Raw genomic sequence first — 16,296 nt, forward strand, 5'->3', positions numbered from 1 at the left:
TTGAGAGGCGGTAGGTAGATCGATGGAAGCATTCTTCTGCTGACCTAGTAGCATCTACAGTGAGGGTTAGATTGACCTATCTAGGTTGCACAGGGCGTGAAATTTTTCACAGCCTGAGCAATGTAGCAAGGTCGACTTAAGTTCTAGGTCGAGACAGGCCGGAGAGCAGAATTTGGCCCAGGGTGCTTAGCCCTACATCATGGCTTATAAATTAATGCTACCCGCGGTGGAGAAGTAATTACGTCATTCACTGTGTCCTGTTTACTCTTCGTTGGTAACCACCATTCTTTTATTAAAGGGTAACTAGCAACAATAGCTGATTACATTTCCTCATCAAAAGAGCTGCATCTTTTTCAAGTGGGATGGGGATAGGTTGGAGGCTGCTCAAGTATTATGGTGTAGAGAGCTATACAGGGCCGGCTCCACCATTTTTGCCGCCCCAAGCAAAAATAAATAAATAAATAAATAAAAAGCGTCTCGGACTGCCGCCGCCTGTACTGATGAAGCAGGAAAAAAAAAAAAAAACGACCGGCCTATGACGCCCCAAGTATGGACGGAATGCCACCCCTTAGCATGTGCCACTCCTTAGCATGTGCCGTCCCAGGCATGTGCTTGCTCCGCTGGTGCTATACAAGCCAACCAAGACAGCTGCAAAATCTATCTACCTTAGATACTTATACAACCCCACCCCCCCAGTTCCTGTAGTACCTGAGCACCCCACAGTTTTTAGTGCATTTATCCTCACATTAACCCTGTGAAACGCCAGCCCTGTGAAATGCCATTATTCCCAGTTGAGGGATGGGGAACTGTTAGATGGAGCCACTGAGTTGGGAGATGTGAAACAATGGAAAAGGAATGGATTTTCAGAACTCCAATGGGCGGATTTACGGGGACAATTACCACATTACTCCTGATGGGGAAAATTATGGCAAGATGTTTACTTTCACACAGAAATGTACTTGCTACTTCATTCTTAGGGCCATCCCTGTAGAAAATGATACATGCCCCATCCAGCACTCTGCCCAGGGTGACTAGGACCCATTCCTGTGTACCCATGACACTGTCCCCATCAGCTGCTGCTGCTTTCTCCATACAGCTGATTGTGAGGCTCTCTGATTTCTGGTGCTCCATCCTAAAGAACCAAGAAGCCAGGAGATAAAGCTGGCAACAAGGGAGGAATGCTAAGGAATTCATTCTCTGCCATTGCTAGCTGGTGCTAAAGTTAGATGAAATAATCGATGGGCATTGAGTCTGAAACTCTGGTTGGAAGGTTGGGTGTGCAAATGTGGTGAGTGGCCCTGGAAAATCCTGGGCTATATTCACAACTGCATAGGTCTAAATATGCTTCTGCTATGGTGAAATACTAATAATAAACTAACACTGTACAAGGTATTTAACAAAATTATACCTGGCAATTAAGATCTTGTAACTTCTGCACATTTCTATTGCTTATAAAATTATTTTCTTCTGAATTCTAGTCAGTTGCAAGCCTCTTATCAATTATACGTCTTATATAGTTTATATACAATGCTCATTTAGGCCCCAGAAGGTCCTGCAGCACCTTTAAGACTAACAGATGTATTGGAGCATAAGCTTTCGTGGGTGAATTAAAGGTCTTAAAGGTGCCACAGGACCCTCTGTTGCTTTTTACAGATCCAGACTAACACGGCTACCCCTCTGATATTTAGGCCCCAGTTCAGCAAATTATTTAAGCACTTGCATAACTTTAAATGTGAGGAGTTCTATTGAATTCAATGGAATGACTCATGTGATTCAAAGTTATACATGTGCTTATGTGCTTCGCTGGATCTGTGTCTTAAAGGAATACAGCTTTACCATGTGCTTTTGAGAGAGCATTACTTTAGCTTCACTTTCTATAATTAATCTTAACTCCAGCACCCACTCCTTTTTCCCCTTATGCCTGTACCTGCTTCTGCAAAACCCTAAAAAATACAGTAAACTAATAAAAAAATTAAGACAAACCTGTAATAAAATACATTTAATTATGTTCCTGCACAAGCTGCTTACCTTTCCCCTTGTTTTCTGGTATTTCTGCACAGCCCTACTCCACTTCATGGTCTGTAGTTGTTTCTGCTGATCGACTCACCTGGCTACCACTCTGTTCCCCTTAACTGTTCAGACTGTAAACTCCTGGAAACCAGACCCTCATCTTCTTACTTATCTGTCCAGTGCCATGCACATCAGTGGCACTATATAGAGAAATAAACAAGCTGAGTGAAAGAAGAATTACATAAAGACCCCCAAACTAATAATATAATAACCACCAGAAAACAAGCACCCCCAATAAAAATCATAATCAATAACTTAAGGTGTTTCTAATTTCAAATAACTGCATTAATTAGCAACCATTGTACTTCAGTTATAAATGTAGGGAGGAATCTATAGCAGCATTAAATGTACCTCCTTAAGTGAAAGCTAGAGCAATGGTACAGCTTTGCAGTACAATAGCGGTAACAATTTCATGTAACCAGTTAATTCTATCAGAATGCTATATATCAGTTTTAGTTTTTGAACAAAAACAGCACCCTCAAGAAGCATGCATAACATTCAAAAGCAAACACATGTTCCCATTGTTGCAACCTTTGTTCTCCCTTCCCTCTCCTCCCCTCCCACTCTTTGTGGCCCTCACTCTTTGTTACATCTTAGCTTCTAGCCAGATCTTTAAACCCTTTCTTATGTGCTGAGTATTCACTCACACAAGCATTACCTTTGATTTCACTGCAGCTATGCATGTGAGCAAGGGTTTACAGGATCATGGGAGGGCCCTGATGCTGAGAAGGCCTATGCATACAATTAACTTTACACACGTGAGCAGTGACTTCAATGTGTACTATTGATGTGCATAAAATTGAGCACATGCCTAAATCCATATCCCTGGTCCTGCAAAGATTGATGTAATCTTTCAACTGAGGAAATTAAAACAAACAAAATACTTTTGTTGGTAAAGTACCATGCACAACAAATAGTGCTGTATACATTAATGAATAAATAAATAATTATAGAACTACAACAAAGAAGACAGATGGGGTTGACAATGATGGCGTTGATAACAACTTTGGGGAAAAACATAGTCCTGTGTTGTTTAAAAGCCAGAGGGGCGCGTGCTATCTTAAGTTCACTTCCATCATAGACGACGAGTCTGATTCCCAAAGGCATTTAGGTGCCCAACTTCCGCTGATTTCACTTAGTGACCCCTGTGTGCAATGAATACAGCCTCTGAAAGCAACATATCACAGAAACTGGCACCACTCTGACCCCCCGCCCGCAATAATGTAGCCACCTAGGTTTGACGCGGCCTGTAGGCGTCACTGTTACAAGTGAAAGTTGCCCTGACGCCGATGATGATAATAACACAGCCCCTCTGCCAGCTTCTTCCCCTAGCAAGAATTCCTCCAAGAGGGCTGGGGCTGCCTTCCAGCTGGGCTGCCCTCCCTGTGCATTGTGGGACTCGTAGTCCTCTGAGGCACGCGTTTGCTTGGCGCTGGGGGGAGGCGGGACTACACGTCCCACAAGGCCCGCCGGGCAGCTGGCTGGCCGTTCCTTTTGAATGATTTCACTGCGCTCTGCCTGCCCAGCTCGTTTCGCAGCCGCAGCCTGCAGGAGGAGGCAGGAATCATGGTGTAAGGGGCTGGCTGGGGCGGGGGTGCAGCCAGGGGCGAGAGCGAACCGAGCGCCCTGCCCGTTTCATGGCAGCCGGGGGAGCTGGCAACGCAGCAGCGGGGCCAAGTTGTGCTCGCCGAGGGCGGCCCATGGCAGCCCAGCGGCTGCGGGGGTGTTAAGGGCGCCGCGTCCGTCCCCCTGCCCGGCTCGCCCCGCAGCCCCCCTCGCTGCGTTGCCCCGCCGGACGGGGACGGGAGGCGCCGCTCCCGGCCGGCCGCGATGGCTCTGGCTATGGAGGAGGAGGAGTACGCCAAGCTGGTGATGGAGTCGGAGCCGGAGTGGCTGCGGAGCGAGCTCAAGCGGCTCTCCCAGGAGCTGGGCGAGACCACCCGGGAGAAGATCCAGGCGGCGGAGTACGGGCTGGCCGTGCTGGAGGAGAAGCAGCAGCTCAAGCAGCAGTACGAGGAGCTGGAGGCGGAGTACGAGACCATCCGCACGGAGATGGAGCAGCTGAAGGAGGTGAGCCGGGGGCCCGGGGCAGGGGGGGACCCGCCGGGACTGACTGCCCTGTGCCCGTCTGTTGGAGGGAGAGTGGGCAAGGCAGAGAGCGCGGGCTAGGGGCTGCGGCACATGAAGGGGGATCTGGAGACCCGGGGTGCCTCAGCCACTGTCTGACCTTGGGCAAGGCTCCCTGAACCTTTGGGGGCCACGCTAATCTCTGGGGTAACTCCGCTGCAAAGGCTGGAGTTACTCCTGGGAGGAATTTGGCCCATTTGTAATGGGAGGCCGGTCAAATATCCTGGGGCTGCAGCAAGGGCTAATTCACTGTTGCCTGCAAAGCCGCCTGCTCTCTGCAGTGGGGAGGTGGCACGGGAGCGCAGAGGATGCATTGCTACTGATGGATGTTCTGGGCATGCATGTTTCTGTCTGGTCTGTGTCTGTGCGAGGCAGTAGCGATGTAATTCACCCTCCCCGGGAAGTCTGTCTTCAGCCCTCACTGGAAAGCAGCTGTTGGCTGCATCTTGGCTTCTTCCAGCTCAAACGAAGAGCATCGTCATCGTCTCTAATGCAGTGCAGTGTCACAGCTAGATCCGGCATCATCATGCACATCATTGCTGGCGTAATGCTATGCAGCCCTTTAAAGGGGCAGCTCAGCAATTCCTCTAAGACCCTGTGCCCTTCCAATGACATCTGCTGTGTCTTTGCTCAGCTGGGCGAGATGCACAGGAAAGAGGGGACTTGCGATTGATTAATACGCTGGAGATCAAGTGCCAGTCTGTTACTGTTGTGGTCATTGCAGGCGGAAAGGAATAATGGAAGTCAGACCGTAATTCTGTTAAAAACAACAAGGAGTCTGGTGGCACCTTAAAGACTAACAGATTTATTTGGGCATAAGCTTGGTTTTTACTCACGAAAGCTTATGCCCAAATAAATCTGTTAGTCTTTAAGGTGCCACCAGACTCCTTGTTGTTTTTGTAGATACAGACTAACACGGCTACCCCCTGATACGTAATTCTGTTGTTTGCTGTATAATGGCATACAATTCAGAGCTCTCCAGATCGCATTTCTAATACAGAACCCAGTTCCCTGAATTTTAAGGGTGCAATTTAATATTGGGATCAAGTTTTTCATCTCTCTCTTTTGCCTTTCCTGTCCCTCCAAATATACACAGATTTTGAATTAAATTATTTAATCTGGTTGTTTATAAAAGGGATATATATGGGGGTGAACTATGAGTTCCTTAGTATTAAGTAGATTTCCCCACCTAAGTACAAAGGTTACTACTATTTTAAAATGGAAAAATTGCTGGTAGAAAGTAATTATTAGGAGTAGGCCTTCTTATAAAAGGCTGAATTGCTGATATTTAAATACTGGCTACAGCGCATTCACAGGATCCTTTCTGTACAGAGCTGATGGTTCTCCAATAAGTTAGCCTTATAATAATCTGTAAAGACCAGAAAATGAATGAGTGGCTGCACAATATGTGTAGAAATGCCATACCCTGTGCCAAAGTTACATGTACTACTGAGCCATTCAACACACTTACGTTGGCCATCCATGTCAGAGCTTTGACATGACATGGAGCTTCCTGGAAGCAAAGCAGAAAGTACAGAAATCAAATAATTGGCCTTCTGAGCGAGTGTCAAAGTGTAAAGCAGCGGAGTGTCAGCATGAACTCAGAAATTCCTTGCCATTGCCGGCTTGTCAAACTCTTAGGACCAAATGCAGGCCCCTAAGCTTTGAAGACCCTCACCTCACAAGGCAATGGGCTGGGGGAGGGGAGAGTTCCCACCTTTCCGGCTGCTAATTGTTCGGGTGGAGATCATTTTCTGCAATAGTAGATTGGCAGGATAGCTTCACTTTACATTGGGATTATAGGATAATTACAAGGAGGACTTGCTTCTTCTCCCCTACCACTCAACCAGGGGTGGGGGCAGCAGTGTATTTACCTTCTCCCCCCCATTCCTACCTCCTCCCCCCGTCCCCGACCCCCTGTCCAGCTCTGCTAGGGTGACCAGACAGCAAATGAGAAAAATCGGGACGGGGGTGGGGGGTAATAGGTGCCTATATAAGAAAAAGCCCCAAAAATCGGGACTGTCCCTATAAAATCGGGACATCTGGTCACCCTAAGCTCTGCAGACAAAGGGTATGTCTACACTGGAAACTTCAAGGTGCTGCCCTGGGAACACTCTTGTGGCAGCGCTTTGAAGTGCGAGTGTGGTCGCACGCGAGCGCTGGGAGAGAGCTCTCCCAGTGCTCCTGGTAATCCACCTCCATGAGCCTGTCTACACTAGCACTTTAAAGCCCAGAGCCAGTAAGTTAGAGCACTATAAAATGTAAGTGTAGACAAGCCCAAAGGCCCTAACAGTCCCTCAATCTTCAGCCTGCAGTGGAGAGAGAAAGCACTTCTTTCCTTGAGCCCAGGAGTACTGCTTTCTCTTGCCATGTTATGGTATGGGACCCTGTAGTCAGGGCAGAGAGTCAGAGCAGCTGTGCTCTCCCGTTCCCCTGGCCTGCTCAGTACCACTGACATAATCATCCACAGGGTGGGAATGGCAGAGTGAAGAAGCTGGAGAGAACCAGAGAGCTGTGGAAGGGCAGACTTCCTGGAGAGGAGTAGGCTCAGATCACATGGGGAAGCAGAGGACCTGTGAGGGGCTAGAGATCCAAAAGGGGAAAAACTGGGCATGAGGGACCAGATACCTAGGAGAGTGGGGATCAGAGCTTCTGCAGAAGGGACCTCTGAGCGGGCATCAGAGGCCTGGGGGTATGGAGCTCCTGGAGATGCAGAAGGAATGGGGTGGAAGGGCAGATGATGGAATGTAGGGCAATGAAGAAGAGCATACACACGCTCGTATATGTGGCCAGTCTATATTAGGTTATCTCTTCACTACCAGGAGTATAGTGACATTGCTGTAGTTCTGCTGGCATAACCCCGTAGTGTGGACACAATTTACAGGGATGGAAAGCGTTTTTCCCTTTACCATCCCACCGACAATAGCTAGGTCAATGGAAGCATTCTTCCTTTGACCTAGTTGTGTCTTACACTGGAGGCTAGCTGGGCATAGCTATGTCGATCCGGGGTGTGGATTTTTCACATCCCATGAGCAACGTAGTTATGTTGACCTAAACTTGCACTGGTGTAACTGAGGGCTTGTCTACACAAAAACTGCATCCACAATACCAAATTGGTTTTAATTCACACCTTTTGGGTATACCTACACTGCAACTAGACACCTGAGCCCTCTGACTTGGTCTCAGGCTGTGGGGCTGATTCATTGCAGTGCCTGGAAGTCTACACAGCAATGAAACAGGCTGGCAGCCCGAGCCCCATGAGCATGGGCCCGCCGTGGGTTTTTCATTGTAGTGTAGACGTGCCCTTTGTTTCAGTGCAGGTCTGAGCGTGTTTAAAACAAACCCCAGCTTAAGCTTTCTCCCATCAATATGGTTGTCAATTCTCTCCATATCTCATTCTTCTCCACCCTTGACTCTTTTGCCCCTCTTTCCCATTGCAAGGTCTGTCCTTCCAATCCCCTGGCTCACCCTCAACCTTATTCCTGCTCTAATGCCGCAGAGCATCTCTGGCAAAAATCCCATGACCAGGCGGCTTATTTCCTTGTGCTCCCCTGTCAATCTGTCTGTATTCGTTTGTTATCTCTTATATTTAAGCCTGGTCTACACCTAAAACAGGTCAATGTGGCTACATCACTCAGAGCTGTGAAAAATTTCAAATCCTGAGTGCTGTAGTTAGGACAGCCTAGCCCGCCCATTTGGACGTGGCTAGGTTGATGGAAGGATTCCATCAGCTAGACTTTGCCATGTCAAAAACAGAGAAGCAGCCAATTTCCTTGGAGTCAGCCGGTCTTAGTGTCATAAGTATGAGAAAAGATTTTAGCCTCCTCAAAATAAGTTTTTAATCTCATGCTTACTATGAACACTGATTCTTTTCTCTCCCTATGTCCCAAATACACCTCTGTGACGCATGGCCAGAAAAGGTAAAACATCCTGCAATATAAATAACCCTCAAAAGATATGTGGGGAGATAATGTTTGTGTTTTTGTGTATTTAGATATGTGTGTGCACACACACACACAAAATATATATATTGATCTATCATTTGATAGATCGATAGATATGAGTATGGTGGACAATGTAATCAACAGTCCTTGTCTATGATGTATTCTGATAGTTCAGAGATCAAAAGAACATCCTAGCATTTAAATGAATTGTAAACATGGGATATCTCGGTATTTGTCGCTCTTTGAAATGTACTGTGAATGGTGGAGAAACAAGCAAATGGCCTTGTGTTAATTCGTATAGCTAAGTACCGGTGATAGACCTCCTTCAAAGTCATCCTAATTACCTTTTGTTCCCAGAGGAACTCCCAACTTCTCAAAGAGGACATGAAATTGTATAAAAGATCCTTGGGTCCTGATTCTGTCATCTCAGCTCTGCTTAAGCTTCATCAGAGGAAGTTTGAGTCACAAGACTGAGGTCCCAGTTATGCTGGTACACCCTGAATATGAGATTTGGACATTGCACTATAACCTATGAACTATTTCTGAAAGAACTCTTTGCAATTACAAAGCTCACCATCTCTGCTATGAATCTGAACCTAAATGGATTGTATCTATATTGATCTTTTAACCATACTCTGTCTCTATTGTTGTTTAACAAATTTAAGTTTAGTTAATAAGAATTGGCTGTAGCGTGTATTTGGGTAAGATCTGGAATATTCAATAACCTGGGAGGTAATGTGTCCAATCATTTGGGATTGGTAGAACCTTTTCTTTTATATGATGAAATAAGATTTTCAGAAATCATCATATTTGACTTAGGTACCTGAATGGAGGCCTGAGGCTGGATCATTTTAAGGGAACTGTGTTGTTTGGACTTCCAGTAAGGTAATAAAAAAGCTGTTTTGTGCTGGCTTGGTAAATCTAAGCATTGGATTATCCAACAGCTGTTTGGGGGTTTGGCTGCCCCATTCTTTGCAGTTCACCCTAATTGAGTGACCAGAGCTTGCGCCCACTGGGACCCTGGTCACAACCATTCATTAGCCCAAGGGTAGGCAACTTATTGCACACATGCTGAAGGCAGCACGCGAGTTGATTTTCAGTGGCACTCTCACTGCCCGGGTCCTGGCCACCGGTCTGGGGGGCTCTGCATTTTAATTTAATTTTTAAATGAAGCTTCTTAAACATTTTAAAAACCTTATTTACTTTACATACAACAATAGTTTAGTTATATATTATAGTCTTATAGAAAGAGACCTTCTAAAAACGTAAAATGTATGACTGGCACATGAAACCTTCAATTAGAGTGAATAAATGAAGACTCGGCACACCACTTCTGAAAGGCTGCCAAACCCTGCATTAGCCTGTAACCAGCTCACTAGATCTATGAAGAGAATATGTATAAAAACATAAACTTTTTTACGAGTAGATGTAGTGCCAGATTCTGATCTTATTTACACTGTGTAAATCTGTAGAGTTGAATTCATTCTGGATTTGAGACAGCGTAACCAAGATCTGAATCTGGCCAACACCGAGTCTTCATTTCAAAACAAAAGGTAAACTATTTAAAGTAATCAGTAGAAAGAATTCCTTTTATTTACACAAAATTCCTGAGGTTTTAACAGCATTATATAGCTGAATGTAATCCTGTGAGTGGGTTTTTTTCCTTTAATCTTCTTAAAACAAAGTTCCCTCTGTGTTTTTTGGCACCGATCAGTATTAGTTTAAACGTTTTGTGGGAGGAGGACAGGAGGAAGTCACCCAGTACCCTAAAGATAAATAGTAGGATATGCTCATAATTCTATTAAAGGGTGGCCTCGTGGCTAGAGGCCTGGACAGGGAACTTCAGAGTCCTGAGTTCTACTCCTGGCTTTGCCACTGGCCTACTGGGTTACCCTGGGCAAGTCACATCACCGCCTTGTACCTCAGTTTCCCCATGTATAAAATGGAGATAATGATAATGACATCCTCTGTCAAGTGCTTTGAGAACTCCTGAGGAAAAACACTAGGTATTATTATCTCAGCAGTCACTTTATTCCAGTTCAAACAAGTGTATTTGAGTCAGTAAAGGGAAATGTCTCTCCTGCTCTTCTGAATTTATATGTAATTAAAATGTTAAAACAGGTCTGGATTAGTTTCCATATACCCAAATCAATATTTTATAGATAACTGTATTAAAACACACAATGCAGAACTTACATCAATAGAGCCAGGGCAAGGTGCATTTCAATAGTACATTAATACACACTGTATTCATGGCTGTGTTTTGCAGCATGAAGCCTATATAGCCTGATCTTCAGATACTCAAGGCACACATTAACTGAGTATTAGCACCTGCCCAGCATTATCTTGATGCTAATATTTTATGTCTGCTTAAGTTTATATTTGATTTGAACAAGAAAGCTTCTAAATATATCTTACAGCACATTTTTGGATTACGTACCTCCACTGAGCCAGAAAGCTCATAACAGAGAGAGAGAGAGAGAGAACACAAAACAAAATGCAGAACCAAGAACTCACAAAAGAAAGAACAAACTCCCTGGTTATTTTCAAACCGGTCTTCAAATTAAACAACAGGAATTTATTTCTCGATTTTTTTTTTTTTCCCCCTTGTTGCCTGCCTCCCTCTCTCTGCACAGCCAGAATATTAAAAATGAGATAGGATCGATCTAGTTCAGAGGTGGGCAAACTATGGCCCGCGGGCCACATCCAGCCCGCGGGACCCTCCTGCCCGGCCCCTGAGCTCCTGGCCCAGGAGGCTCGCCCTGGCCCCTCCCACACAGGCTCAGCGCGCTGCTGGCGCAATGCTCTGGGCGGCCGGGCAGTGCAGCTGTAGACCCGCAGCCTGACCCAGTGCTCTGTGCTGTGTGGTGGCGTGGCTGGCTCCAGCCACAGCCATGCCACCAGGCAGCGCGGTAAGGGGGCAAGGAGTGGGGGGTTGGATAGAGGGTAGGGGAGTTCGGGGTGGTGGTCAGGGGGTGGGGTGGTCAGAGGGCAGGGAGCGGGGGGGGGTTGAATGGGTGCAGGGGTCCCAGGGGGGCAGTCAGGAAGGAGGGGGGGTTGGATGGGGCAGCGGGGGGCGGTCAGGGAGAAGGGGTGGATGGGGCAGGGGTCCTGGGGAGGCATTCTGGAATGAGAGGGGGGGTTGGATGGGGCAGCAGGGGGCAGTCAGGGGTGGGGGTTCTGGGGGCGGTCAGGGGAGTTGGATTGGGTAGGAGGGGGGGGAGCGTCAGGGGGCAAGGGTTTTAGGACAGCCGCACCATTTCATATGTATTTTTTTTTACTACTGCACATCTATATTATGAATTCTTTATTTCTATAATCATGCCCATGTTTGCTGAGAGATTTAAACATGGATCTAACCCCCCTGAAGTGGCCTTGCCAGCCAATCAAAAAGCAGCTTTGGACAACATCCAGTTTCATATTTGAATTTACAGCTAGCTATAAATCTAACTGACATCTCAAACACGACTCAAAGTACCATACAGAGCAGATATCCGCTTTTCAAGTCAACATTCCAAGCTACAGTCTCCCACAAATCATCCAGACTGCCAATAATCAGACTCTCCAGACAGCCACTTTTGTAACCAGGGTTGATCCTGCAAATCTTCAGTTGTACGAGTAGTCCTCGCTCATGCAGGGAGCCCGTGTTACTTATGCAACTAGCTTTGTTGCAGACAAAGGTTTGCAGGATCACATCCCAGCGTAGTAAAGTCTCTGAAAGTGCCCTTTTATTACTTCGCCTTGTGTTGCATTAAAATGCGATGCAATACTTAACTGCAAGAGAACGAGTTACTTTTTTCCCCACCCTCATGCAATCCCCAAGGAAATAAATCACACGCTGTGCTATAACTGCATAATGAAAAAACAACGAGGAGTCCTTGTGGCACCTTAGAGACGAACACATTTATTTGGGCATGTTAGTCTCTAAGGTGCCACAAGGACTCCTCCTTGTTTTTGCTGATACAGACTAACACGGCTACCACTCTGAAACCTGCATAATGAAAGTTTGAAATGGATTCCACTTTACAGACTCTAGGTCGTAGGTTACCACCACCTTCACTAATCATTACATTCATCGGTGGAGATTACCTATACCTAATTCCCTTAGGTGACAGTAAACACAAACAAAACAATGGATCAGCGGGAAATGCAGCACAAATTAACATAGATGTGTGAGGTATAGATAGATCTCGCCACACTCACGAAATTGGCGTGCACGAGGGAATTCCACGCTTCACCAAGGGCCCTCAACTCAAAGCAGTTGATCTACATGGGGTAGGGAGAGCTGAGAGAAGGCTTGAGGTCCAAATGCTGAGGTCATCCCCCTGCATAATCTGGGGCACGGATCTGTGGGTGTAACCAGTACTCTGTTGTAGAGGAGCTTGGGGAATAGAACTAATGGAGAAGTAACTATGCAACTCCAGTCATATTAGCACCCTGTGGTGGTGGAGCATGCTGGCCCACCAGTGCTACTGAAGTTTTGATGCTACAGGAGCTGCAACCGAGTAGCTTGGGCAGGGCCAATCCCTTCCTCCCCCAACTCCATGCACACAGCCAATTTACAGGGACAGTGCTGTCTTCTTAAATTGTAGTCTCTTGAGGGCAGGGATCTTGCCTTATGTCTTTGCACAGCACCTAGTACAATGGGGTCCCAGATCTCTCGGCACTACTAGAACATAAATAACAATAACGCATGGTGGAATAAATCATTGGTTTGATGTGTTTTAAAAGCAGCATCGGGCTGTGGTTAGAGCAGGAGACTAGGAGGCAGGACTCCTGTGTTTCATTCCCAGTTCGTTAAACGGCCACCCCTGACAGATCACTCCCACTCTGGGCAAATTGTCTGCCACCAAGGTCCCTGCTTTACTCTAGCACAAGCTTCAGAGCTTGATATGTGGCAGATCTTGTGTGTGGAAGTTTCTTGGCTAAGTCTGGAAAAACAATTTTTTAAAATAAGTTACATAAACGATAAGGGGTAAAAGTCCCTTCTGCAAATGCCCAGTGTGCATCTGCTAAGGTTTAGTAGATCCTAACGAAGTCCAGACTCCTTCAGAGGAACTATGTATTGTCCCTGCTTTGGTCTGACTAGGGGATTCAGCAGGGTACTTGAGCTGCTCCTAGGATTGTTTACGTGGGAATGGTAGGAGATAATTACAACAGGACACACAAAGACCAAAATCCTGCTGAATATCAAAGGCAGGAGAAAATCGGTGTGGGGTGAATAATTGCTGACCTGTGATTTTAAGGTGTCTTCATTTCTGAGGCATTCTACAACATTCAGCAAACTTCTAGCTTTAGGGGGAGAAAAAGGTTAATTTCCTCTCTTTTTCCATTTTGAAGACACCGCATCCCATAGTCATGGGCAGTATGTCCTAGAGGCTAGAGCACTGCACTGGGCCTCAGAGGGCATGGTTTTATTCTTATTTTGGCCACTGGCTTGCTGGGTGATCTTGGGCAATTCACTTTACTTCTCGGTGCCTCAGTTTCCCCACCCCATCTGTAAAATAGGGATAATGATGCTTACCTCCATTGTGAAGTGCTTTGATGTCTACTGATAAAAAGCAATATAGAAAACCTAGGGATTATTATTTTTATTATTCCATGGGGATGAGAGAGGCCACAAAGGGGGGACGGGGGAGAGAAAGTGTTTGTTCCACACATTACTCCATATGGCTCCATCCTCTTCACAAGGCCTAAAAGTGGCATCTTGACCTACACCTAGAATTGATGTTTTTGAGGGCTGAGCAATACTAGAAAACTTGCAGCAGTGTAAGTAAATCAATTTAAAAGTGACTTGGTTACACTGGTACAAATCCCCAATGTAGACACATTTACATCAGTTTAAACTGCACTTCCTTAATCAGCTTATTTCTATTTAGCTTAAAATGATTCCAAATCAACCAAAATGAGGCTTTGTCTGTCTAAAAGGAAAGCTGCATTAGTTCAAATTAAATAGTTTTTCAAATTATTTAGTCAGACTGGTGGTGCAAACCACTATGTGGACACTTTTTTCAGTGCAAAAGTGGCTTATTTTGGTTTAGCTTTTAAACCTATTTCCAAATGACACAAGTGTTGTGGTTTTTTTTTTTTTTAAGATTAAACCTGAAATAAAAAAAGTGGCCACATAGGGGTTTGCGCTAGTTTAATTAAATCAGTTTAATTTCACACCTTAGGTTAAATCAGTGTAACTTTCTTGGGTAAGCAAAGTCTAAATCAGTTTAAAACCAACATAGGGATTCTAAATCATTACTTCTCTTGGATGTTCTTATTTAAGGAGACACCCAGAAAAAAAGTCCCTTAAAGTTATGCATGCCAATTCTTGCTGTGCTTCAGGTGCTAACCAGTTAGTCTGCCTGTTGCAGAAGCCCTCAGTTTCAATACATAGCTCACATTCTTTGGATTAACCTTTTAAAGTCAGAAACAATTTTCTTCTCTCTGTGATAAACTGGAAGATCCTTCATATACACTTACATACATTCTTGTTTGCACTGTTGTAGCCCTGTGGGTCCCAGGATGTTAGAGAGACAAGGTGGGTGAGGTAGTATCTTATATTGGATCATCATCTGCTGGTGAAAGAGTCAAGGTTTCGAGTTACACAGAGCTCTTCTTCCAGTCTGTGTAGCTCCAAAGCTTCTCTCTCTCCCCAACAGAAGATGATCCAATAAAAGACATTGCCTTGCCTACCTTATCACTGTTATATGAAGGATCATAATTTTCCTCTTAATTCACTGCCACATAAGCCACGTCCACAGTATGGGTGCTACAGGAGCACAGCTACCACATGGATCTGTCCTACATCAATGGAAGGGTTTTTATGTTGATGTAGGTAACCCACCTCTCTGAGCAGTGGTAGCTAGGTTAATGGAAGAATTCCTTCATTGGCCTAGCCATGTCTACACCAGGGGTTCGGATGACTTAAATGACTCAACTGTGTTTATTTTTCACACCCCTGAGCGATGTAGCTGGATTGATCTAGATGTTAAGTGTAGACCAGGCATTAGTAATTGTTAAAAATATACAGCTGAGTAGGGTGGACCTTTGGGAGGAGTCAGCCTGTTAATTAAAAAAAAAAAAAAAAAAAAAACAGTTTGGAGGGGATGGGTGTGAGGGAAAGTGAAGACTATTGTTTTCATGGCTGTTGGGTTGGTTTTGGTTTTTGTTGGCCTACCTGGACAGCAGTCCCATCTCAAAGGTTTGACTTTCTGCACTACAACAAGGTTTTTAGTTTAGTGAAACTGATCCACGCTCAGACCCAAAATAAAGTCTAAAAAAGCAAAACAAAACTGTCAGCCCAGCACTATAGAATTTGGTGGCTACGTGCTATGTCAGGGTAAAAGTGTGCAGGGCTGCTCCAAATCCTGCTCACCTTTTCTTGAGTGGGAATATTTGTATATGTAAGAATTTGTCCCACTCTCTTATGAAAGAGTTGCACTGAATTGTTGAATCTTCTGATGAGACCGTTGTCCAGGTAGATATGTTGTTTGCTTTGGTTTAACAACCTTGTCAGATGAGCAATAACTTATTATTCTCAATGTAATGGTGACATTACAGCATCAGCCAGAAGTTCCGAACAGTACTGGGTTTCCATTATGCTAGGTGCTGTGGGAACTCTCTGTCCCTGCCCCCAAAGAGTTTGCAGTCTACAAAGGGTCAAATTATGCCCTTCTCTTCAGGCAAAGAGGTAACACAATGGTGCAAATATGAGCCCAAAATAGCTGCCGTAAGGGGACGCGGAATCTATCATGGCATCCCTACATCCCCAAGCCCCACATGGGGACACCTCATGGCTGATTGTGAATCAGGGTGGGGAACTAGGAGAGGGCAAATACTCCCTATGGAGCACCATAGAATCCAGATTTGACAGGGCCCCTGGGAATGAATACTGTCAGCATTAAGTGCTCCTCACCTTACCCTTCCTTGGTGAAGGAGGGTATTGGGGAAAGCTTGATGTAGGTAGGGGTGTTCTTTTACAAGCAGCTCCACTGGGGGGGCGCTGGATGAACCAGGAGGAAACAGTGCGGGGCTGGTGGATGCCTCCCTGATGTACAAGATTTTGTGGTGGAGTTTTGGATATTCACCTGTTTTGCGGCTTGCATTCCCTCTGTGATCAGTGAAACACTGGCCGTCCCTAATGCTGGGATGTCTGGAAACAGAC

General features: G+C 45.5%; 1 protein-coding gene across 2 annotated transcripts in view; it reads left to right on the forward strand.

Annotated features, from left to right (window-relative positions):
- The first annotated feature begins 3,900 nt into the window (after positions 1-3,900).
- The window catches only part of BICD2 (BICD cargo adaptor 2), a 152,423-nt gene continuing 140,027 nt past the window's right edge, over positions 3,901-16,296 (forward strand). For both annotated transcript variants that reach the window (XM_034775499.1, XM_034775498.1), the window contains exon 1: positions 3,901-4,140. In XM_034775499.1, the coding sequence (XP_034631390.1) occupies positions 3,901-4,140 (240 nt within the window). The remainder of the gene's footprint in view (positions 4,141-16,296) is intronic.

The sequence above is a fragment of the Trachemys scripta genome, chromosome 7 (genome assembly GCF_013100865.1).
Source record: "Trachemys scripta elegans isolate TJP31775 chromosome 7, CAS_Tse_1.0, whole genome shotgun sequence".
NCBI lineage: Eukaryota > Metazoa > Chordata > Testudines > Emydidae > Trachemys > Trachemys scripta.